General features: G+C 40.6%; 1 protein-coding gene and 1 long non-coding RNA gene across 4 annotated transcripts in view; one reads left to right on the top strand and one right to left on the bottom strand.

The window, feature by feature from the left end:
- Positions 1–27166, bottom strand: part of LOC138755196 (uncharacterized) — a 334189-nt gene that overhangs the window by 130691 nt on the left and 176332 nt on the right. The gene's annotated exons all lie outside the window — the stretch shown is intronic.
- inhbaa (inhibin subunit beta Aa) lies at positions 19420–26081 on the top strand. The gene is made up of 2 exons (XM_069920693.1): positions 19420–20062; positions 21233–26081. The coding sequence occupies exons 1-2, from the start codon at positions 19681–19683 to the stop codon at positions 21994–21996; spliced, it is 1146 nt and encodes a 381-aa protein (XP_069776794.1). The 5' UTR covers positions 19420–19680; the 3' UTR covers positions 21997–26081.

The following is a 27166-nucleotide window of genomic DNA, read 5'->3' as shown; positions in this document are numbered from 1 at the left end:
TGAATGACAGAGATAAACAATTGTATATCTATGGAAAAAAAAAATCATGTGTAATCTAAGAACAAATATGATGTATTTATAAAAATATGGCAACCATATTTGGATTATATAGGGGCCCAAATAAAAAAGTACTACTATTATAAAAATACAAGTGATCTCCCCAATGAAGATATTCTTTTCTTAACACAACAGTATAGGTCCTGATGGTGTACGGTTTTAAACTGTTGGCGGGGGGGGGGGGGGGGTTGGGATTGTTGTGTTTTGTAAAAATATGTGTATATGTGTATATTAACAATGGAAAACTTTGATATGTATATTTATGGAATAAAATAAAAATATTCAAAGAAAAAGGAGTGGGCATCGAACCTGCTCTGATAGTCAATAAAATCAAGGCTGATCTGGCCATAGACAGCTCCATCCACCTTCCCTTTACCCCAAACCCTTAATTTACCTAATGTAAAAATTTATCCAACTTTCTTAAATTAAAAAAAATCATTTACAGCACAGAAACAGGCCAGTTTGGCCCTACCAGTCCGTGCCAAACATCTTCTCCCACCTCATCTTACTGACCCGCATTTCGCCCATAACCCTTCACACCTCTCCTGCTCATATACCTATTCCAACCTTTCTTTGAATACTAACATCGATCTCACTTCTACCACCTCTACCGGAAGTTCATTCCATACCGCCACCACCCTTTCCATGAAGAAATTTCCCCTAAACCTTTCACCTTTTACTCTCAATCCATGTCCTCTTGCTTGAAGCTCCCTCACTCTCAATGGAAAAAGCCCATCTTTTGACTACCTTTCCCCCCTAATAATTTTGAATAATTATCAAATCACCCCTCAATCTTCTATGCTCCAGGGAATAAAGTCCCAGCCTGCTCAACCTTTCCCTGTAATTCAAACTCTGAAACCCCAGCAACATTCTCACAAACCTCCTATGCACTCTTTCTATACTTTTTATATCCTTCCTATAATTCGGCAACCAAAACTGCACACAGTATTCCAAATTTGGCCTCATCAATGCCTTATACAATTTCAACATAACATCCCAACTCCTGTGTTCTATACTCTGCTTTATCAAAGCCAACATACGTCTTCACCACCCTACCTACATGTGATTCAACTTTCATGGAATCATGTACCATGACTCCTAAATCCCTTTGTTCCACTGCACTCCTCAATTGTCTACCATTTAACATGTATGACCTATTTTGACTAGTCCTATCAAATTGTAACATCTCACATTTATGAGTATTAAACTCCATCTACCATTTTTCAGCCCACTCTTCTAACTTTGATTAGGAGATCGCTTCGCCCAACACCTCCTCTCTGTCCACAACAAAAGTGACCTCCCCGTAACCAATTATTTCAATTCTGGGTCACACTCTCAAGCTCACGTCCATCCATGGCCTTTCACACTACCTTACCCTGACCACCTGCAGACTGGAGGAACAACACCTCATTTTTCATCTGGGCATCTCCAACCCCAGGGCATGAACACCGAGTTCACTGCATTCCACTAATCAGCTTGCTTTCCCTCCCTTTAACTAGTTATTCCAGTTCCTACTTCTTTTCTCTCTCTACCTAGCGTAGACTCCTCCCCCACCACTCACCAACACCCCACTTTTATTCAGTCATCTCTCATTGTTCACCAACACCTTGGTGAATAGCTCAAGCATGAAATGTTGGTGATGTATCTTTACCATTGCTACATAAATGAACTGTTTGACCTGCTGAGTTTCTCCTGCATTTGTGTGTTTTTCACTTAACCACAGTGTCAAAAGAATCCTGTGTATTACCTCTGTAAGCTTTGATAATCTTCCTCGCTGTCCACAACATCACCAACCTTTGTATCATCTGCAAATTTACTAATCCAATTTGCCACCCTATTATCTAGATCATTAATATATATGACAAAAAGGTACCAGGTACCGATCCCACTCGACACTGGCCTCCAATTCAACAAACAATTTTCCACTATGACTCTCTAGCATTTCCCATCCAACTATTGCTGAATCCATCTCACTACTTCATCATTAATACCTAATGTTCCACCTTTCTTACTAACCTCTTCTGAGGAACCTTGTCAAAACCCTTACTAAAGTCCAAATGGACATCATCCACCACCTTACCCTCATCATCCATTTTAGTAACCTCCTCAAAAAATTCTAAGATTTGCTAGATATGCTCTACCACGTACAAAACCATGCTGACAACCCTGAATCAATCAGTCTTTCCAAATAGTTGTATATGCCATCTCTAAGAACACTTTCCATTAAATTACCCACCATTGATGTCAGACTTACAGGCCTATAATTACCAGATTTAATGAGACTGTTTCCCTAGTCAGAGTATTCCACAAATTCACTACTCTTTGTAAAGCAGTTCCTCCTAATCTCCATGCTATTGTTCAAAACGTGGCAGGGGTTGTAGGTTAATTGGGTGTAAATTAGGCGGCACGGACTTGTGGGTAGAAATGACCTGTTACTGTTCTGTATATGAAAAAAACCATCACCCTAAATCGTGAGGACATGTCCCCTAGTTCTAGTTTCATCTGCCACTGAAAACAACTTACCTGACTCTATTTTTATCTATCCCTTTCATAATTTTATGTTTCTATCAGATCCTCTCTCATTCTTCTGAATTCCAGCAAGTAGATACAGGTGACTCAATTTCTCCTCATCTCTGGCACCAACCTAGTAAATCTACTCTACGCCAAAAACCAGGATATCCTTCCTCAAGTAAAGAGACCAGCTTCACCAATACCCACCCCATGCAGTCACAGCAGAACCTCCCTGCTCATAAATTGAATTCCTTGAGCAATGAAGACCATTATTCCATTTGCCTTCTTGATAACCTATTGCACCTGCAAACCAACCTTTGGTGATTTATACACATGTACTTGTAAGTCCCTCTGCAAATTAGCATGCTGCAATCTTTCATTGTTTAAATAATAATGTAATCTACTATTTTTATTCTTCCAAAGTGGATGACTTTACATTTTCCAACTTTGTACTTGATATGACAACCCCCTGCTTCACTTAACCTATCTATATCTCTCTGCAGACACTCACATTCAGTGCACAATTTGCTTTTCCACTCAATTTACTCTCAATGGCAAACTTTGTTCCCTCCTCCAAATCATTTATGTGTATTGTGAATAGTTGTGGGCTGAGCACAGACTTTGAACCAGCAAACTCTTTGCCTCTAACCAATCCTCAATCCACACATGACTCCCAACTCCATTCAACTTGCCTTGTGGATGTCTTTTTAGTGCACATACTATCAAATGCCTTATTGAAATCCAACATCCACCTGTTCCTTGTATTCATTGCACTTGTTATATTCTTAAATAACTGCAGTGAATTTGTCAAACATAACTTGCCCTTCCAGAATCCGTGTTGCATCTGCCTGATGGAACAACTCCTATCCAGTGAAAACGAGACATTCAAAGAAGTAGATGTGGTAGGTGAGAAAACAGATTTGATAGGTCACAAAAGGACTCTGAACAGTCTGGCAGTGAGTAATTTTATTTACAGAAGACATAGATGGGAAAATTGCAACAGGGAGAAAACACACATGCACAAATTATAGAAGACTAGCGTGGCAAAATTGCAATGGGAAAATACACACACACAATGAACTAGGTACATACAACCAAGGAAAAACAATATGATACACGCCACCCCTTGACTCAGTGCAGGCAGGGCTCTATGCTCTCAACCCTTTAACAGTGCACACCTCACTAAATGATTTCTCCAGCGCTGTTCCACAATACTCAGCCTGGAGTGAAGTCCCTTGAAGATGGCAAAGAGAAAAAAACCCAAGCACAGTGGCACCTTTTATAGTGCTGAAGGGCCCACCCCAGGTATTTACAGAGATCAATGGCTCAATGCCAGCAAGATCTAGTTAATTACAAAGGTACTTGAAAGGGGCCAGGAGTGCACCGATGGGTGAGGTAGGGCCAAACCTTGATTGGCCAGTGGTGTGTCTTCCAACCAGATCGTGGGCAGCGCTGTCACACGATAGCCATGACCCTCTAAAATACAGTAGGGTAGAGCACATTTGCGAGGCACACATCTGTTTAAAAACTTTCTAATTGAGGTACTGTACCCAATGTAAAGGTACCACAAACTGGCTGATTACACCCACCCATCTCTTTTGTGGACTCCAAAAATAGATCTCACCTCTTTCTGTACGTGGTGATGCTTCACAGAAAATTATACAAAGCTACGAGTTTAAATCGGAAAATAAGCAAAATCTTGATGACTTTCAAGATATGACACTAAGGATATGAAAAAAGTTTTGAACAGCTTTGCTTTTGTAAATAATTTATTGTGAATAAAATTTGCTTTTGGAAAAAATGCCATTCAAATAAATGGATGTATGGTTCCTGGTATCATTTCAAAATGCTGGCTCTCTAGTGAGAGGCTTTTGTAAATAATTTATTGTGAATAAAATTTGCTTTTGGAAAAAATGCCATTCAAATAAATGGATGTATGGTTCCTGGTATCGTTTCAAAATGCTGGCTCTCTAGTGAGAGGCCTATGGAAGGCACTGACATGCAAAATGCAGATAGCATTGATAACCCATGAGAAGCTCTTGTACAAGATGAGCTGATTTTCAACCACTGCTGAGTTTGACAATGCTGTAATGGTCAGTTGGTGCACAGACATTTTTTTTTATGGGCTGGATTCCAGCTCTGTAAGACAGGGGCATCTACATCTAGTTGTCTTCATTCCTCCCCTTGAATACTGCATTTTGCAAAGAGAGCTCATAAGGAAGTATGTGAGTGCAACCTGCATGTCTTCTTCAGCATATAAAGGATGAGGCTGTGCATGCATTTCAGTTGACCAACAATCTGCCAACATGCATCATATCTGTGTGGAGAGCACTGCAAATATTCTAGTGATAATGTTTGTACTTATTTTAAATAGTGTGGAATAATATGTAAAAAATATGATAATGAGGAACAAAGTATTAGAAAACTCGAGACTAAAGGCAGACAAGTCACCAGAGCTCGATTCAGAATCAGACTTATTGTAAGAGTACAGACATGACATCACATCCAACCCTGAGATTCTTTTTTCCTGCAGGCACTGCAGAATTACCACTAAACGGGAGTGCAAAAAATAAACGGTATACAGCGCAAACATGAAAACAATGATCTGTAAACAGATAATGAATGTAAACAAACTAACCGTGCAATACTGATGGCTTGGAGCTTGTGGTTTCAAAGGATGTGGTTACAGAGGTAGCAGACCCATTGGTTGAAGATTTTCAAACCTCAGGAGCCCAACATTGATGTTCTTGTGTTCCAGAGAGGGGGCCAGTGAGATGGCACCTGCCACTGACCTATTGTGATAGCAAGTGAATTCAGGGAAGGCATCAACAGATGGGAAAATAGCAAATCTGATTCCTTTGTTCAAGAGAGGAATACAAAATATGGGAAATTGTATGTCAGTTAGTTTAATGCCTAAGTTGATAAGATGCAAATAATCAAAGCAATAGTTCATCATTTAGGATATAAATATGGCAAATAATTTAAACGTGGCTTCATGAAAGGCATTTCATGTTTGACAAATGTGCAAGAGTTCTCAGTGGATTTAAGAAGTGAGTAGATAGAGGGAAACTTGCAAATGCTGTGTACTGGGATTTCCAAAGACATTTGACAAGGTGCGACATACGAGTCTGAGAGCTCATGGTCTTGGTGGAAGTGTATTAGCATGGATTGGAAAAATGGTTGTCACCTCAAAAATAGAGAATAGGAATAAATGTGTCTTTTTTCAATTTTGGAAGAATGCAAGTAGTGATTATGCCCCAGGAATTAATTTTAGACCTCAATTATAGTTGATATATAGGACTAGATGTTAGAATCCCTGACGTTTCAGTATTGGTAAGATCGATCCTCTCATTGAGTTAGTACAGTCAGTTACCACAATGGAGGATGACCAGTATCGGTCACATCTTCAATTGGCTGTTTCAGCCTTTTAAATACAAGACACCTTCAGCCAAGCCAGGCACTGATCAGACCTGCGTGTGTGTCCCATATCCATTTCTTCTAGTGGTCATTTGGAGCCCAGATAGGACCCCTCCTTTTCAGCCAGAGCCAATGACTGTGTAATGAACTTGAGAAGGGGACAGAATGCAAGGTATTCAAGTTGGCCGATGACTGTGAAAACAAGTCATGGTGAGGATATTAATATAATACGGGGAAGAGGTAGATTAGTGAATGGATAAAAACTTGGCAAAGTGCGAAATCATGCACTTCAAGAAGGGAAAAAAAAAATCAAAAGACAGATTAATATCAAAAGAAAAAGCAACTGACAAGTACAAAGGTTGCCTGTGATGGCAACAACTTTTCTGCAGCCTCTCGGGTTTCCAAACCAGGCTATCATGCAACCTGTCAGTATATTTTCCACAGAACACCTGAGGAAATTTGATGGCATATTTGCAACAACATAAATATAAAACATAGAACAGTATAGTACTTGAACATGCCCTTCAGCCGACATATCTGTGGTGAGCAGGATGTCTAAATCAATTTAAAAACTCAATAGATATCTCATTCCCATTCCCTTTATATTTATATGACTGTCAAGAAGGCTCCTCATGGCTACTAGTGCTTCCACCACTACTCGCAGCCATTCCGGCATCTACCCCTTTCACTGTAAAATATTTGTTCCTTACACTTCCTTCTCCTAATCTAATCCTAATCCTTAAATGTGTGACACTTTTACCATGAGGGAAATATTCTGACTGTGCACTCTATCAAATTCTCAGGATTTTATTAACCTCTTTCAGGTGTCCCCTCAGCCTTCTATACTCCAAAGAAAACAATCCAATCTCTCTCCATAACTCATACCCTTTAAACCAGGCAACATCCTGGTAAACCTCTTCTTTACCTTTTCCAAATCCTCCACATCCTTCCCACAATGGGACAACCGGAGTTACACTCAGCATTCCAAGTGCAACGTCACCCAAGTTTTGTACAGCTGCAATGCAACTTCCTTACCTTTTTACTCAATGCTCCGTTCAATGAACCAAGCATACCATACACTATCTTGCATGTCCCTTCAAATGAGCTATGGATCTGGACCCCAAGACTCTTCTGCACATCAATGCTTTTTATTAGCCATTCTATTCTTCCACACATTTGACCTTCCAAAGTACAACACTGCACAGCTGTCCATATTAAACTCTATCTGCCCATGTCCGTCACTGATCTTTATCCTGTGGTATTCTTTGATAACTCTCTACAACTCCACCAAACTTTGTATCATTTGCCAATTTTACCTGCCTGTCCTACTACTTTTATGTCACAAAGTAATCCCAACATTGATCCCTGCAGAACCCCAGAGATCACAACATCCTTCCATGAGACAACCAATTTTATATTCAAAAACTCTCAATTCACCATTGATCTGATGCATCTGCACATTCTGAATCAGCCTGCCATAAGAAGCCTTATCAAACACTGTGCTAAAATGTATGCATACCACATCCATTGTCTTACTCTGATTAACTATCTTTGATACCTCTTCAATAAAGGTGGTAGGATAGTGTTGAACTCCAAGCTGTAGTCAATGAACAGCAGCCCAAATTCAGTGTTCTTGTGTGTTCCAGAGTGGGGGCCAGTGAGATGGCACCTGCCACTGATCTATTGTGATAGCAAGTGAATTGATGCGAATCTAGGTCCTTCCTGAAGCAGGAATTGTTTTGCGCTATAACCAACCTCCCATATCGATTGCATGATGCAAGTCAGTGTTCCCATCCAATAGTCATCAAGGCATGTCACCTTGCTTTTCTTGTTCACTACTTTGATAGCTGCCCTTTTGAAGCAGGCGTGGACCCCAGCCCACAGCAGCAAGAGGTTGGAAGTGTCTGCAAAAATTCCATTCAGTTGGTCGGTGAATGTTTTAAGGATGCAGGCATGTACGACGTGCCTTCTGGGCTGGAGCAGAACTTGGAGTGGGAATGAGGGATTCAGTTGTTGTGGTCCATATTGGCATTAAATGACAGAGGGGACACAAGGGAGAAAGTTCTGTCAAGGGATTAAAAACAGGTTTGAACCAAATTGTAAATTGTGATAATTTCCAAATAATTATTTGAATGACATGCGAAATAGCAGAAGGTAAAAAAGATTACAATAGTAAACACTTGAATCTTAGTGTGGGAGAAATGAATGCTGATTCATGCGACATTGGCGCCGGTATTAGGAAAAGAGGAAGTTGTCACATTTTCCTCCGATCTGTGCTGGTGACTTGCACAAGGTTGCTGAAAAGGCTTTAAACTAATTAAAAATGGGTGGGGTGGGTTCTAGTGACAGGAAGTTTAATAAATCAAAAGAAAATGAAACAAAATTGGTACAGGACACTGAGGGGAAAATTAAATCAAGCCATGACAGGAAAAAGCAGACTTTATTAACAAATGTGTGCAGCAGAAAATAAACCCAGAGTAAAATGTGCATAAAGGCCAAAATTTATGTTTTTTAGGCAATGCTGAGAAAATCATGGGAAAAAAAATAACATATTTACTTCCCGTGTGGTATTCACACTGGGTGCCTTTGAAAACTGCAAGTACCCAAGTGCAACAGTCCAGGTAGTTGGACGTGCAGAAGAGTAGATGACCGTCATCAAACTTTTCTGGTATAATTTACACTGCAAGCTTCCTCCAAAAAGTTGTTGGGGTCCAGCAGGATAAATCGCAATGTAGGAATTGACTTAAAATTCCTGCACATTCCTTTTTAGACTGCCCTTGTAGTGGCAAAATTCCTTGATTGTGCTGTTATATCCCTGCAGTCTAAAATCCATACTTGAGGATTTATATCCAAAATGTACAAGATAGAAAAGTTGACAGCACACACAAGCAACACAAACAAATTTATCACTATAACAGAGATGTGCTGACAGGATGACTAGATCTGGGAGCATAGCTTTGTTAACCAAGGGAGGAATCAGCATGGTGCTGAGAAGTAATGTGAATAAAGTGGGTGGTAATATGGAATTGGTTTAGTGGAGATAATGACCAGAAGAGGAAAAAAGACACAGGCCATTGTTCCTCAATGGACAAAGAATAAATAGTGAAATGTCCTCAGCATGTAAAAGGGGAACTGTTATTTTCATGGGCTAATCAGACTGGTAAAATGACTGTGGAAGATATTTAAACAGCTAGTTCACAATCAGTTCAAATAAAAATTCAATAAGGATAATGGAATATTAGTTGAAATCAGGCAATTCAGAGACATTCAGGAAGATGGAGTATGATCTCTGGAAGGCCATCATCAATGCAAAACGGCAATTCCAGTCTAATGCAGATTCTGCAGCCATCACTTCCTATACAATGAAACTTAGGATCAGTTATTACAAAGCATGTCCTCAGTGTCTTCTTTGATAGGGAAATCAATGATGAATCCCAGAGTTTCTGGGTTACTGAGGCAGACATAAAAAGAACCCTCAAAAGGGTGAATCATTGGAAAGAATCTTGCTCCCTTCTGTCATCTTGGTCATTGATGCCAATGTGGATCACGACAACTGAATCCCCCAATCCCACTCCAAGTTCCTCTCCAGCATCCTCAACCCTGAGACTGGGCATGCAACAGAAGTCTTCAGCACCCTATGTTTTTGCAGTGGTGATCAGTGTCTGTTCCCCAAATGATGCAATTGCCTATGTCTTCTGCATTACTGCTTTCTCACTCACTTGAATGGCCTTTTGTGGCATGATACCACAGACTCTCACCAAAAGGAAACAAGGATCTGGTCCCTGTTCAGTAAAGCTGAGTACCGAGGCCCTGGCAGGACTAGCCTCTGGATCCCCCTGCTGCTTTTTATTCAGTTGCACACTGGTGATCGAATTGGAGGAAATTAATCTGAGGAGCATGACTGCCTCTTGCCTCTGTCTGGTAAATTTCCCCTCACTCTGAGCTGAAGTTCGTTGAGCGGCTGATGCTTGCAGCTGATATGATCACAATGAACTACAATGGTGAACCACATACATAGTTGGTCTTCAATAGGGACAAATCCCTGGAGCATGTAGAACTATCAAACGCAAAAGATAAAGAAATACAGAGGATGCTACACTAACAGTAGGTGAGTAGTAATGGTTCAGGTGAAAAGTCATCCACACATTTCTCTCTATAAAGGTGCTGCTTGACCTGTTGGGTAAAACTCTTCAGTTTTATCCAGCAGCTGCAGTGTTTAGCTTAGCACACAAAATAAAATGTGTGACTTAAAGCACAAAAAACATAAATATTCAATAATTTTAATGCTGGACTTGTTAACATTATGTAGGTTGGAGGTTGATTTTAAAATGTGTTAAATAAAGTCACAAACCTTTAGGTCCACTTCTGAATCCTTTGGACCAAAGCCAAATAACATTAAATACAACTAGCCAAATGTTTTAATGCAGTAAAATCCATTGACAGAGATACACACATATAAAAAAAAATACTCAAACCTTTTAAGTAAATGGACAAATATTGAAACTCTGCAGCAATAGAAATGAAAATTTCATGAAACTTCCAAAGAACCAGTTGCCCATATCTAACTACATGGAAACACTAGAGGGCATTACCACATTTGAGTATGACAGCACATCAGATGTACTCAAACAACAAAGAAACGCATATCCACAACCAATCCCCAAAGCGGTACTATGAAGTGAATCATAGAAACAAAATTAATTATGCCACGTAATTGGGTGGCATGGTTTTGCAGTTGTGATCCTTTATGTGACAAGTTCTCAACTTCTTTTGGCACAATGTTGAGTCTTATAGCTTTGCCAGATGAACCAACTAAAAAGTGAGAATCAGTTGAGGTTATGTGTCTCAGAACAGATTGAAAATACAAGTAGGTTTTACCCCTCTACAGGATGTTCTCTTACCATAAAATAGGAAACAAATATTCAAGATTACAATATGGCCCTAGACCTCTCCAAAGATGGAAATAAAATTTGGTAGTTATTTTAGAGTTATCCCCTCAGCATAAAAAAAAGCTGGAAAGAGAACAAAGTCTTGGTGACCTTCCATTACATGCAACTAAACACAGGAAAGTGATCTAAGGTCTGGCAACCATCCACAAAAAATGGGAATAAATGCTGCTCCAGTGAGCAGAGACCTGGCATCCCTCCATAAAATGAATATAAACACAGGGAAGTGAACTGGAGCCTGGTATCCCTCCATAAAATGGGATTGCTCACTTTACACCAATGACAGTGTGGCTCAGTATGTCAATAACACCATCTACAAATTTGCTGACGATACCCTGGTAGTGGGTTGTATAAAGAATACTGATGAGTCAGCATACAAGAGGGAGATTGAAAACTTGAGCTCAATGCCGTACTTACAACAATCTTGCACTTAATATCACCAAATCCAAAGAGCTGATTGTGGACCTCGGGAGGGGAAAACCAGATGTGTATGACCCAGTGGTTATTTGGGGATCAGAGGTAGAGAGGATGAGCAAATTTAAATTTACTATTTCAGATGACATTTCCTTGACCCAACACATGAACGTCATCATGAAGGAAATATGTCAGCGCTTTTAATTTCTCAGGGGTTTGGTAGGACATTGAAAACCTTGGCAAATTTCTACAGATGTCTGCTGACTGGCTCCATCACACCCTGGTAATGGGGACACCAATATCTCGGAATGAAAATCCCTGCAATAGGTAGTGGACACACTCAAGTATATCACAGGTAAAACTCTCTCCACCATCAAGAAAATCTACATGGAACAGTGCCGTCAGAAAGCAGCAGGCATCATCAACGATCCACACCACCCATGACCTATACTCTGTTCTCGCTCCTGCCATCAGGAAAGGGGTATAGGTATCATAAGACTTGTACCACCAGGTTCAGAAATAGTGATAACTCTCCATTATCAGACTCCTAAACAACAAACTTAAGGACTCTCACTTTATTTATTATTAAATATTTATTTCCTGTATTGCAGTTTGTTTGTACTGCCTTCTTGTTTACATTTCTCTCTTTCACATGTGTCTTAAGTACAGTTTTTCTTTGGCACTACCAACAAGTAGAAATTTTGCCTGGCCCAAGGAATACAAAGAATCTAAGGGTTATGTATGATGTAATGCATGTACTCCGACAATAAATCTGAACTTCGATCTTTGAACTTTAAGCACAATAAAATGAACTCAGGCCTGTCATATCTCAGTCAAAGGGGAATAAACCCCATCTGATACCGCTCCATTAAACAGGAATAAACATTTGAGAGTGACCAATATTTGAGTTCAAATTTCCAGCAAAACATGCATCAGCTTCAGGATTTTGAGGGAAACACAACTTTAATAAAGCTTTGAGGGATGTACACGACTAATTCTGTTTCTAAAGAACCAATACACAGGGAATGCAATCAAATTGACAAAGGGCTCAGGCTTGAAATGTTGGTTATATACTGTATCTTTGACTCCTACGGACACTCTGGAACCTGCTGTGCTCCTCCAGCACTTTAGTGTATTAATTACAATCACAGCGTTCGCTGATTCTCTGGTTTCATTTCATTCAAACCCAACTTTATGCATGTTTAGAAGGTCTGAAAGTTCCCGCCTTTTTCCTCATAGGCTATCCTATTGGCCTAATGATGATTGATTTATACGGAGCCAACCTTTAAAGTTATGCCCAGGCAAGTTTTATTTTCTGAATGTATTGTCCCATCATGGATGGTAAGGTGATTCAGGGGTTGAACTTTTTTTTTTATTTAGATACAAAGTAAAGAAGATGATTTGTATCTAAAAAAAAATTGGGGAAGCTGCTCTCTCCATCTTAAAAACTGACCGACGCTTGTGATACGATTACAGATACATTGCATAAAAGACAGACGTATGCACAGTACACTTACATTTATGCAGATTCAAATGTCACCTGACATCTTATGAAGATATTTAGAATTACAGAAAACAAGATACTTCCTACTTTCTCTGAAGCTGGAGGAAATTTTGCGTATCCCTATAGTCTCTTACTAATTTTTACAGATGCATGATAGAAAGCATTCTGCTCAGAGGCATCACAGCCTGGTACAGGAACTGCCTTGCCCAAGACTACAAGAAACTGCAGAGAGTTGGGAATGTAGTTCAGCCCATCATGTTAACCAACTGTCACTGCCCCACCTGCTGCTTTGTGAAAGCTGTTAACATATTAAAGGAACCATCCCACACAATAATATTTTCTCCACCTCGTTCCATCAGACAGAAGATACATGAATCTCAGATTCAATAACAGTTTCTTTCCTGCTGTCAGACTCTTAAATGGATCTCTCACTGATTTTTGCGTAGTATCTTTTAACTGTACCTTTTTTCCCCATAACCTGCACAATGCTTTTGTATTTTTCTTTACGCTTTACACTATTTGACTTATTGTGTGACACTACTCCCTACACTGGTGGCTTATTGATTTGTTGTTTTTACGAGCTGTGGTACGAGTTGACTTGCCTGGATAGCATTCTAAAAGATTTTAACTTTAGTTTAATACACATAGAACACTACAGTACAGGCCTTTTAGCCCTCCATATTGTGCTGACCCATACATTTCTTAAAAATAAAATACTAAACCCTCACTACCCTGTAACTTTCTGTTTTTCTTACATCCATGTGCTGTCTCAGTGTCTCTTAAATGCCCCCAATGTTTTAGCCTCCACCACCATCCCTGCCAAGGCATTCCAGGCACCCACAACTTACTGTGTAAATAAAAATCTACCCCTGTTGTCTCCCCTAAACTTCCCTCATGTATACAAATTCCCTCATGACCTCTGGTGTTTGCTATTCCTGCCCTGGGAATAAGGGGGACTGGCTGTTCACCCTATCTAGGCCTCTCATAATTTTATAGACCTCTATTAAGTCTCCTCTCATCCTTCTGCTTTCCAAAGAGGTCTGCTAACCTTGCCTCATAAGACTTATGTTCTAATCCAGGCAAAATCCAGGTAAATATACTCTGCAATCTCTCCATATTTAAAAGAGTTTGTAGAGATCAGCTGTTAAAACATTGATCAACCCTTAATACTGCTGGCAAAGTAAAACTTAACGTTCAAAGTTTTGCCCAAGAAGCACATTAAAGGGCAGAAAAATGAAAAAAGGATTTAGAATGTGGTTGGAAGAAAATAGTCAAACAGAAGGTGCTCCTGAGTTTGATGATAATCTAAGAATAAGTGTGATCATTACTACAAGATTTAAAAGTATGAGAAGAGGGTGCTGGGTCTTCTGAAAAGATAGCCATGGCTGGTTTGAATACAGTACATAAAGAAATGTGACAATTTGCGAGGTATTCATCTTGTGAAAAAGACAGATTTTTTGGGGGCAGAGAATTTTTCCATCCCACCAGTCAATAAGAAAGTGGCTGATCTAACTGCAGCCTCAAATCCCCATTTCCTGCCTACTCTCAGTAACCTTGACACCACTCACCTCCCCCTTTGATTATCAAAAAATCATCTACCTCTGCTGTAAAAATATTCCAAGTTTCTGTTTCATCTGCACATTGAGAAAGGCTTCGAAGTCTAACAACCCTTTGAGAGGAAAAAAAAGTTTACCTTGCTGCTGTCTGAAATTAGTTTATTTTTATATCATGATCCGTAGTTCCAGGTTCTCCCACAAGAGGACACATCCTTTCCTTTCTGGCTAACATAGAAACAGAGTTATCATGGAGAAATAAGAAAATGCCAGAGGAATTAAACTTTGTGCCTGTCTTCATTGAAGAAACAAAGATGGAATGACAGCAAGCCATTACAGAGGCAGATGGCCTTCATAGCAAGAGGTATCAAGTACAAAAACAAGGATATCTTGCCACCACAATTATACAGAGTGATGGTCGGGCCACATTCAGGTATTGAACCTAGAACACTAGAGCACAGTACAGGCCCATCAGCTGATGATGTTGTAAATCTTTTCCACCATGAGTCAAACCCTTCCCAACCTTATAGCCCATAACCCTCTACTTTTCTTACATCCATATTCCCATCCAAGTCATTTAAATGCACCAGGCTCCATCATTTCTCTTGGCAATGCATTCCAGGCACCCACCATTCTCGATATAATAAAATTACCTCCGTCATCTCCCCTGAACTTTCCTGCATTCACCTAAAGCAGAGTACAATGAGGTAAATCTCCCTTTCACCCTTTCTATAGTTTCCACATCCTTCCTTTAATGAGGCAACCAGAATGAATATAATGTTCTCAGATTTGGTTTCCTCTCCCAAGAAAGGCTAGACAATACCACTTTGAGATAACAAGTTTCTTGAGGGACCTGATAATACTCATGGTGTATCCAGAATAAAATACTTCCCACAATTACTTTCACTCATAATGCAAGGAATTTATAATCTGGGTGTTAAAAGTTGTCCCCTTACACCTGAATTATGCACTGTATTTGTTAGAAAAGGAGTGCAACAAGAGTTCACCAGACTAATTCCTGGGATGACAGGACTGCCTTGTAAGGAAAGATTAGGTCAATGATGTTTGAATTTACTAGAGTTTAGTACAGTGGATTTCAATTTTTTTTCTTTCCACTCACACTTAAATAACCCCTATGCCACAGGTATTCTGTGATTAGCAAGAAATTACTTAAGGTGATGTGTGAGTGGGGGAAAAAAGGTTGAAAACCACTGCTCTCGACCCAATTGTACTGAAGTGTTTTACCTGAAAAAAAAGTCACTGGCCCATTTCCTTTGGAGTTACGAAACCATGCACATAACGGGTCAATTAGGTACAATTAAAACAGTAGTTTTCAAACTTTTTCTTTTCACTCACATTCCACTTAAAGTAATCCCTTACTAATCACAGAGCAGTAAGGGATTACTTAAAGTGGTATGTGAGTGGAAAGACACAGTTTGAAAACCACTGGTTTTGAAGAATGAAAGATGATCTAATTAAAATAAAATTCTGACAAAGCTAAACAGACTGGATGCAGGAAGCATGGTTCCCCCCACCAGCTGGAATATCTAGAACAAGGGATCACTGATTCAGGACACGAGATTTAGGTCTACAATAAATAAGGTAAACTTTCTCTATTCTGAATATGGTGAATCCGTTGAATTCACCAGGACAGAGGATAATTAGAGCCAAGCAGCTGAGGAGATGCAGAGAAAATGGAAAGGATAATGTTGAACAGTACTAAGACAGGTGATTATAGTTGATAGCTTGGTATTAGTAAAGAAGTACAACCACTGAACCTAAATATTGAGAAATCACAAGTACCTGATAATCTATATAACAGCATTTTGAAAGAAATGGTTATAGAGATAATGGGTGCTCTGTTTATCATCTTCTAAAAATCTATCGATTCTGGAATGGTTCATGCAAATTGGAGAGTAACTAATGTAACCTCACTATGTAAAAAAGAAAAGACAATTTAGGTAGGTTAGGCCACTGTTCACGAAAATTTAAAAGAATGAAGGGCGAACTCAATGGAGCAATGAGTGGAGATGTTTTCCTTGCTAAGAAACCTGCAACCTCCAAATGGGGAATGGACCATTTTGGAGTGAATAAAAGGAAACATGTTCACTCGGAGGAGTTTGAGGAAGCATACAGGAGGGAGATAGATCAGCCTGTTGAATGGTGTCACAGCAACAACATTGTTAGCAAAATCAAGGAGATGATTGTGGACTTCAGGAGCAAGTCAGGAAAACACAATCCCATTCTCATTGAGGGCTCAGTAGTGGAGAACTTCAAATTCATGGGTGTCAACATCTCTGAGGATCTCTCCTGGATCCTCTATGTCAATCACAAAGAAGTTTTGCCAGCAGCTATACTTAGTGAGGAGTTTGAGGAGATTGAGTATGTCACCAAAAATTCTCAAAAGCTTCTGGTACGGAGGTGCTAATGCCCAGGACAAGAAAAAAGTCCAAAGCCTGTCTGTGACATCATGGCCACCAGACTTCACTCTATTGAGGACATCTACAAGAGGCGATATTTTAAGAATGCAGCCTCTATCCTCAAGGACCCCACCACCCAGGCCTCATCCTCTTCACTCTGCTACCATCGGGAAAAAGGTACAAGGGCCTAAAGACAAGTATTCAGTGGCCCAAGGAAAGCTTTTTCCCTGCTGCCATCAGATTCCTGAATGATCAATGAACCAAAGGCACTTCCTTACTTTGACTTTTCAGGCACTATTTTATTTATTGTTGAAAGATGGTTTCTATGAACGTTTGCACTAAGATCCTGCTGCAAAACAATGAATTTTGTGACTTGTTCATGACAACAAATTCTGATTTTAAATCTTTGGAATTCTCATATTGCACTCAAACCAGAATTGATGGTTATTTGTGGACACAAGGGATATGGGAAAAGTTGTTAAGATAGAAAATCAGCCATTATTTTATTCAATGGTGTAACAAACAGGAAGGGGGCCCAAAGGACTTTCTATAGGTCCCTTTTTATTGATCTTATGCATTGGAACATATAAAACTTAATCAATTCTGTTTACTGCTTTGTTATTCGTGGACAAACATTTTGATTTCCCAAGGGAGGCCCATTGCACAGACAGACTTCTCATGTCCAATGAAAATACCTTGATCACATATCCATATTCCAGCTATATCTATAAAAGCTTCGACATTCTCAGTATAGCTGCACTAACATACTGAATACAAGACGTGAAAGAAATCTACTTAACAAAATCTTGCATGTCCACCGTCACTCATACCTACAGCCAGACCGATCACTCGCATCAATAAGAATGGCGGGGAGGGAGAACTGTCCGGGAACACTGAGACTCAGCCCACTGCAACCTGCGGCATTAATGGGCAACATTAGAAGAAAACAGAATAAACCCCTCACGTTCGCTTTTAGAAAGAGAATTGATACATTGCTGGCCTTTGATTTTATTTCTGTCGGATCCAATCAGACAGTGGGTATTAAAAACAACTTTTGATAGCCTCGGGTAAGTTTCTGTGCATGCATGTTTATATGAGAGCGCAGTGTGTACACACATCCACGTGGCGCCTCACCGACAAACGAGGCAATAAGCAAGCAAAAACGTTTCGAAGGATATCCTCATGCTTGACATGACGCTGGTTAACAGTTTAAGTTTCTCCACACAAAAAAACCCAGCTATGAATAAATGCAAACGTTTAGTATAAAATAATGTCTTTTCACCGCAGCCGGATGGGAGGTGAACTAACCAGTTCACCAAGGGTCACCTCGATGAGAGTGGGACCAGGAAGATATTAGCCTGACCAACATTGAGTTCGGCAGTTGTTCATCCCATTTGTTCTCCATTAAGTCACATTCTTTTTGGATGACAGACACGAAAGGTTGGGAGGAGAGAGGTGGTGCTCGGGGAAGGGGAAAAGCATTGGAGACCGAGACAGAGCTGGGGACATTCCAACTTGAACTTTTTAAGTCATCACATCTGACTGACTCACATTCTTTCATAATGTGACGACTTAAGCAAGTTTGATGATGGATCATACACTCCGAAAGCCTGTCGTAACCTGCTTCACCGACCCAAGACAGAAATAATATTTTACCCTGCCGCATGACAGACGGGTCGGTTCCGTGTGTACAAGCGATCTCAAAAGTACTATTTACTGGAACGGTTGTTTTTCCGCCTTGTACATTCCTCTGAACTTGGAAAATAAACTTGATTAAGACAAAGCAAACGTTTTCTTTCCAAGCAGTGCTAGTCCGTTCATTCTAGCTGCCGAGAGCAGGAATTCTTGAAGCCGTCGCTAATACCTTGCGAAGAAATTCATTAGTAGTGCTGCTTTCTGTCACCAGCGGCCGCAATCTGCCTTTTCAGCGAAATTAAAGCACATTATTGTATTGTGATGAATATTAATTGACTGCACACGAATGCTCCCAAGTTTAAAAGCTGATCGCTTTAATGCAGTTCATCACCCCTTCAAACCAAGCCTCTTCTCGCGTCCTATTCTTTTGACAGATTTTTTTTCCTCTTAAAAATGTAACCAACTACCTATCTTGGCGCGATTTCGATCTTAACCCTCCACATGTGTTCATTTCGCTGGGATTAGCGTATCTGGAGTTCGGTGATGTACTTATTTTCACCCTTCTGGGCAAAGACCGTCAAGATTCTCAATAATTCCCATAACTGTTTTGCTTCGAATATACAGTCCACATACTGACAAGAGAGGCTCACCCTGTCTCAAAAAACCCCATTCCCATCTGATCATTGAGGCGTTCAGTCTGCGGTTTTGTTTGATTCCATTTTAAAATATTTCGGGAATCTATCCCCCCCCCCCCTCCCTCCATCCCGCCAAAGGGTTAAACAGCAGCAAACACGCCGAAGGTCGCATTAGTCGCTTCATTCCCGCCCCCACCCCTCCTTTTGCCAGCTTTTCGATTTCTGAATTGCAAGGACCTTTCCCCTCCTCCTCATATACCCCCCACCCACAGAACTCACCCGCCGAACTTCACTGCACGGAGAGAGAGAGAGAGAGAGAGACTTCAGTCTCCTGTCATAACGAGAGGCAGACCAGCCTGAGTAGAGAGAAGCTTTAGCCGAAGTCGAAACAATCATTAATTGAGCAAACTCTCGTCTCCCGGGATCTCAAGCAACCCTTATTTCTAGCAGGAGTTTGAAGAAGTATCTACATATTGTACAAAACTTCAGATAAACTTGTTTTTGTTTTATTTATCAAAACCCTTCATTTTTGTTTGGGGAAACCTCTCTCCACCCTCTCTTTTCTTCCTCTTTGCCGATAATTTGAAGATGTCACTTTACCTGCTCAGTGGATTTTTCCTGCTGTTCGGCGGGGTTTGGGCGCGGGCTTCACCCACCTTACCTGCTCAGGAAGCCAGGGTGTCGGACTGTCCGACCTGTTCCTTGCCCAAGCTCCAGCCAGATTCGGTCGGCGTTGACCATCAGCTGGTGGAAGCCGTGAAAAGACACATCTTGAATATGCTGCATTTAAAGAACAGGCCTAACATCACCGAACCGGTTCCGAAAGCTGCACTTTTAAACGCCTTGAAGAAGCTGCACGTCGGCCGAGTAGGAGAGGACGGGCGAGTGGAAATCGAAGAGCATGGGTCCAGCCAGTCAGCGCTGAACGAACCCGAACAGGCTTCGGAGATCATCAGCTTCGCTGAAGCAGGTGAGATAAATTACATTGAAGTGCGTTTTTATTCACATTTAAGAATAATGTTACTTCTAAGATTGGGCAGTCATGATCCATTTAATGCCGATTAAAATCTGAAAATTAGAGTCTATCGAGGAAGCAAGTTTTGGGCAAGTCTAAGCACCGCCCTGGAAGGGGACCGAGCTAGGAGACGGCGATAGTCCAAATTTCGAATGTTTTTATTGAAGTGGCTAAGGATTCATTGGCAAACGATGTTTGGTCACGTGGATTTCAGGTGGGTGACGAGAAAGGTGACTGGCTGGATTAAACAGGCTGGAAGCAGGTTCAGTGCTAAATTTCAAAAGAGAGCTTTTTTGGCATCTTGGCCTTTTATAAATCAAAGTTTTGAGTACAGGAGTTGGAATGTTATGTTGAAGTGGTTTAAGACATTGATGAAGCCAAATTTGGAGTATTGTGTGCAGTTCTGGTCGCCTAACTATAGGAAGGTTTGAAAGAGTGCAGAGAAGTTGATGGGTCTTCAGGAGTTGAGTTAGGTTGATCTTAAACAGGTTACAGTTGAGATTAAACAGGTTAGGACTTTATTCCTCAGAGTGTAGAAGAATGAGGGGATATTTGATAGTTTACAAGATTATGAGGTATAGACTGAGTGGATGCCAGTCGGCTTTTTCCACTTAGATTGGGGGAGATCATTAAGAAAGGTCATCGTTTTAAGATGAAAGTTCTTCAATCTGATGTGGTGAATGTGGATTTCATCATAAATTTTAAGAATAAATTGGATAAATGCATGGATGGGAGAGGTCTGGAGGGTTATGGAATGGGAGCAGGTCAATGGGGCGAGCTGAATGATGGTCGGCACAGACTCGAAGGGCCGAATGGTCTGTTTTCAGTGCTGCAGCGTTCTATGGTTCTTTAATACATGCTTAAACGCTCATTTTCAAACAATGAAAACCTGCCTGCAACACTCTTCCATTCTGATGGGCGAATGGATCCTTCCTTCCGATGATGGGCACGATGGAGCCCAGGGATGAATGTCGGGGAAACAGCCGTTCTTTATTTGTACTGCAGATCGTGTGGAATTAATTAATTATTTTTAAAGACTGGCTTGTGATTATCATGGTCTAACTACTTCATATTATACCTCCTACCCCCCCCCCCCCACCCCCTATATTCCGTTCTGGTCCAAAGGTCCGACCCAGGATTTGGTGCACTTTCAGATTGCCAAGGAGGAGGATGGCCAACAGTACCTGGTGGATCAAGCCAATATCTGGCTTTACCTGAGGGTTTCGAACAAATCCAACCGAAGCAGGAGCAAAGTGACTATTCGGCTGTACCAAGGAGATAATATTAACCCCATCAGCAAAAAGCAGGTGGATCTCAAGAATAGCGGCTGGCATACCCTACCCGTGTCAAGGACGGTACAGGACATACTGGCAACCCAGGAGAGGTCTTTGCTCCTGAAGGTGTCCTGCGATCAATGCTGGGAAGCCGGCGCCTTCCCCATGCTGGTGGGACCGGCGGGGAAGGATGAGTCCTACCGCCCCTTCCTGATGTTGCTGGTCAGACAATCAGAGGCTCACGCCCACCGTATTCGCAAGCGTGGGCTGCAGTGCGATGGGAAGGTCAACATTTGCTGCAGGAAAGAGTTTTATGTGAACTTCCGAGATATCGGCTGGAGTGACTGGATCATCGCGCCTCCTGGGTACTATGGGAACTACTGCGAGGGCGAGTGCCCGAGCCACATCGCTGGCACCTCGGGCTCCTCCCTCTCCTTCCATTCGGCCGTAATCAATCATTACAGGATCAGGGGTTATAGCCCTTTTAACAACATTAAATCGTGTTGTGTCCCCACCAAACTTAGAGCAATGTCCATGCTCTATTATGACGACGGGCACAACATTGTGAAAAAGGACATCCAGAACATGATCGTAGAAGAATGTGGTTGTTCATAAGCGCCGATGGATACTCACACACCCACATACTGGACATGCTACACGCATTCTCAGACAGAAGAAACACGCCACACTCTCTTGATGTAGGACTTAACTCTGTGTGGAATCTCCTAGAGCTATAAAACGAACTCAGAGTTAAGTCCACTCAGGGTTGCCCGTAGACACGCCGCATCCATCTGCACCCAACCCCAGGTGACCGACACAGCCCCTGAACAGTCGACCTTCATCTCCATTTGGACGCGCACACCAACAACCGGCTTCTCTTCCATTCACTGAGCTTTCCTCGTGACACTCTATGGCACTTTCCCAGACAAAATGCACAAGATCTTAATTTTTATAGTGTTCCAGGGGGTCCAGCTTTACCAAGGACGTGCACTGCTTTTCTTCGCAAAACGACTGACACACGTGTAAGATGCTCAAGACCAGAACAATGCAACGGTTCTGGTGGGTTTACCTAAAAGGAGACGCTTGCTTCCACCGGAAGTAAATATTATTGAGGGGAAACTTGAAAGGAACCTGTTCGCCCCGCTATTGGGCCAAACTATTTCTTTTTTAAAAAAAAACTTTGTAACCTTTACGATTTGCACTAAAAGAACATTGCCTGTCTACCCGTTATTTATACAGAAGTGTTTGGAAGGACAGGGAACTGCACTCGAGAACAAGATTTTCTATGAAATTTTGTAACAACGGATGAACACACACCAAAGATATTTGTTTAAATGTTATTATGATTTCTACATGGATAATATTTTTTAAAAAAATAACTAAAAATGTATATACACAAAACACCTGTAGATGAATATTGCTCCAGTATCAAGGTTTGGATTAAACACTCAATACGTTTGATACATCAGCACATATACATCTGGATGTCTGGAATCTCCTGAACATCTGACGAGCAGGCCCCAGGTGGACTTTGCACACGATCTGAAAACGATGAGCAAAAAGCACTTCCCGCGGTCAGCGTTTATTCTTATTTAAGAATTCTGAATCAGCGTATTTGAGAAAATCTGAACTTTGTCTTAAAATAGTAGGCCTATTTTTGTAACGACATCGCCTCAGGGCGATTAAGAAGTGTTAAATAAACACAAATGTTGTTTGACTATTTCCTGTGAAATATTGGAAAGATTATTCATCACAATAAGCCAGTTTGACGAGGCGAAAGATGTACGACTTCTGTTCTGTTTTCCTGGAGAGAAGATTGGCTGACTGGCTGAAGGCAAAGAGCGGGAATAAATGGGGGGCTTTTCTGGACGGCTGCCGGCCCCTTCTCAAACTCGACTTCAATTGCGCAAATGACGACATGGATGGCTTTGCTGCCAAGTTTGCAGATGGTGCGAAAAATAGTTCGAGGGACTTGGATAAGATGCCAGATGGAATGCAGGGCAGGGAAGTGAATCTTAGTTATAAGGAAATAAAGAAGTAGACGATTTTCTAAATGGGGAGAGACTAAAGCGGGACTTAGGAGTCAATATGCCCTAGAAGTTTACTTGCAGGTTGAATTGAGGAAGGCAACGACGAGAATATAAAGGTGAGGCTGTACAAGGCGTTGGTCAGACCACAACCCACACGCAATTTGGGGCCCAATATCTAAGGAATTGGAGAGACTCCAGAGGAGGTTTATGAGAATGATCCTGGGGAGGGTTACATATGAGGAGCGTTTGATTGCTCTGGGCCTGTACTCGCTGGGGTTTGGCAGGTTAGAGAAGCAGGCTCATGGAAACTTTCTGAATATTGATAGGGCTGGGTGGAATGATCCTGGAGAAGATGCCAATCCTATTCCTTTTATTGCTAAATTAGTAAATACGGGATTGGTTTGGCTATGCATCTGACGTGACATGTTTTGTTTAACCTTGATGGGCCGGCTCTAATCTGAATCTTGAATCGTGGTGGTTGAGCTGATACCTCGACTTATCTCCTACACCGCTAAACACTTGACACTTTGTGCTGCAAGGTTGACTGAGAGAGTCTTGACGTTGGAGACTCGGGGTAGGGGTTGGCCGCAGTACGGGAAGGTAGGTCATTACAGATTGGAAAGCGGGGAATAACTGCTCGGGCCGAGACCGTTTTCAATCCTTTTGGAAGTAGAGATATTTCAAATGGATTCCGAATAACATTTCTGATCCGCTTTTACTTGTTTCCTTGCCAGTAGAAAACAAGTCTACAGCAGTGAGCACCAAAAATGAATCTTTTGGACAAGATATATTTTACACATCACTGTACAGCACAGTGAGATTACATACATATGTATCTTAAATCTGCAGACTTTTTAATGCCTTAAATATACTTTGTTGGTTTGGCCAAGCGTTTTGTTTTAAATTGAGGGCAGATCATTAATTGGATAAATCATGAACCGAGCGCAGAGAGCCAAGTTAGTTTCTCACACACCTCATCACTATGACTTGAAGATAATTTTCATTCAAGCATAGGCGATCCCCGCAAGACGGCTCTTCGGGTTACGGATATTCGCCTATATATAATTCACAAATCACTACTCATAATAAATAACTACTGAGTAAAACTCAAGATCACGGAATTTATGCGAAACAAAGAAAATAAATCAGTACAATTTTATCAAAGCCCGTTTCTTGACGCATGCACAAATAAGATGTTACGGTAAATCGCTTTACGACCCATTTACTTTGAACGCAACCTCCTAATGCGGGGGTGGTCCGCATAGGGTTAATTGTCTTTCAAACCTGTTTATTGAATCTGCATTTGTCATCCCTTCAGGACGACAAATGCAACTGTCATATCGCTCCCCAATACACACACACACAGAGCGAATTTTTTTCATCTAAGTTGTGAGCAGACTTGTTAGAATTTCCACACTTTCGTGATGGCAGCATTTAAAAAGATTGTGCACCATTTAAGCAATATACCTGCACCAGTTGATGTCTAAGTGGATCTTGTAAATGTCAGCTCAGGCAATGGTTGTGGTTACAATGTTAGTCCTTTGTCAGCTTGGTCAGTGAATTTCAACACTGCTCAGAAAGGGAATCATGTCATTGGACTCTTCTGCACAGGGAGAGCATTACACCACGTGAGGTGGTGTCCTTGAGATGCTAAAATGAAGTCCATTTTGGGGATGTGGCGCAATTCAGACACAAATTCTTACCCCTTACCCAAGCCAATATTTAGCAACCTGGACCTAAAAACTGAATTGTAGAATCTTGTTGTGTGGACCTGTTAGGTGCTTCATTGCCATATGCTGTACAAGTGATAAAACCAACTATTTGGAACAATTTGAAAACCTATAACTGTGAAAGGAGCTGTATAAATGCAAACCTTTTTTAAAAGACAGGTTTTGAAGAGCATTATAAAAAGGGAAGTTGAAAGGGGAAAAGACTTTCAAAGAAAATGCCAGAGCTCTAGGCCAATGCAACTGAAAGTATAATGGGGTGCACAGCTCTCTCAGAGTGTTGTGGCGCTGACGGTTATAGAGAAAAAAGACAAAAGGCTGTTAAATTATATGAGAAAAGGAACTGAATTAATAAAAAAAAGTTGAATTACATTTGCTTTGCCATTTGTTAGTTCCTGAAATTTAATTCTAGTGTGACTTGCTAATCAATTTGCAGATGACACAGCTGTAAAATTCACCCAAGTAAACAAATTTACCGGTCTGCTTCCCAACTAAATTTTGTGACATGATTGACTCAGAGAAGGAACTGTGAAGATTATGGAAAAACCATATACTGTAAATTGTGTTATCATGAGTCAGGCATGCCATATATAATTCTGATGAAGGGCTATATTCTTAGTGACCTTTGATCATTTGCCAATGTCTACAGGGTTTTAAATGAAATATTTCCCAGTAAAATTGAAATGTTACTTTTTATCCACAGAAAACAGTTAAATGTTACATTTTGTCACACTCTAGTGAATAAAATGACAGATCTTCATTACTCCCAAGAGTCTAACTGCTCTTTGCAATTTCAAAAATACATACTTTAGAAGCAGAGAGAATACTGACATAGAGTGTTCTTGTTTTATTTTGATTTGACTTGCACCTTATTTGGTCCAACAATCCCAAATTGTCTTTCACATTTTGTTCATTTGAAATTTAATACTTCAAAACAATGTTGGTAGGCTATGATTTCAAAAGTAAAATTAATTTATGAACTGTGTAAACAGTATAATTTCATCATTTGATATTTATTGTAAAATAAATGTTTATTTTTAAGTTGCATAAAGAATATTAACAGATGTTGCAAAATAATGGTTGTTGTTTATAGAATAAAGCTATCAGTATAAAATAAAACCGACTTAAGTGCAGCCTCAATGAAGCCAGTATATTTTTTACACACATCGATAAACACATTCAAAACCAAGTCAGACTTAATCATGCTATTTGGTCTTTGCAATAACTTTTTTCAGAACACTGATGTCCCATAAATTATATTATGTTTCCAATATCAGACATGGCTGACTTAATTCTATTGTGTGTTCAAGATATTTAAGCACTGCATTTAGGCTGATAGGTCAGCACATTACTGAGGGCACACTTTTTCAAGGTGAACCATTTATCCTCTGTAGGTAGGGGAGTTTTTCCTTGATGTCCATCCAGGACAACAGTTAACACTCACACTCATCCAAAAGCAAGCAAGCAAATTTTCCAGTCATGATCATGTTGCTGCTTGATGGATTTTGCTGTTATATTTCCTTCATTACATAAATAAAATTAATTTTGAACTGTTTAAGAAAAAGATCTCTTTTGCACATAATACATTATTTGAACATAAACAAAAATGTGTTCTCCAAGAAAACAAGTGTGGGACATTTATCATTTGAATCGTCACCATTTATACAATGTGATTGCAGCTGATATAACCCCATAATCTCATTTCTGTTCATATCTTTTATTACCTTTGTGAATAGATATCTATTTATTACAAACAATTAATTAAGCACCAACTGCCATTTGTGGATCTTCCTGTAAAAACACAAAAATGCTGGAGGAACTCAACAGGCTATGTAGCATCAATAGGGGATAAAGATATACAACCCACATTTTGGGCATGAGTTCTTCTTCAAGGTATGAGCAAAAAGTTGGCAGGTGCCTGAATAAAAAGGCTGGGGGAGAAGGGAAGAAAGGGCAGGAGGAGGAGCCACAGGCAAAAGGCCAAAATTAGACATGGATGGGAGGACAGGAGAGACAAGATGAGAATGC

Source organism: Narcine bancroftii, chromosome 2, assembly GCF_036971445.1.
Source record: "Narcine bancroftii isolate sNarBan1 chromosome 2, sNarBan1.hap1, whole genome shotgun sequence".
In the NCBI taxonomy this organism is placed as follows: Eukaryota; Metazoa; Chordata; class Chondrichthyes; order Torpediniformes; family Narcinidae; genus Narcine; species Narcine bancroftii.
This window is presented reverse-complemented; position numbering and strand designations above follow the sequence as displayed.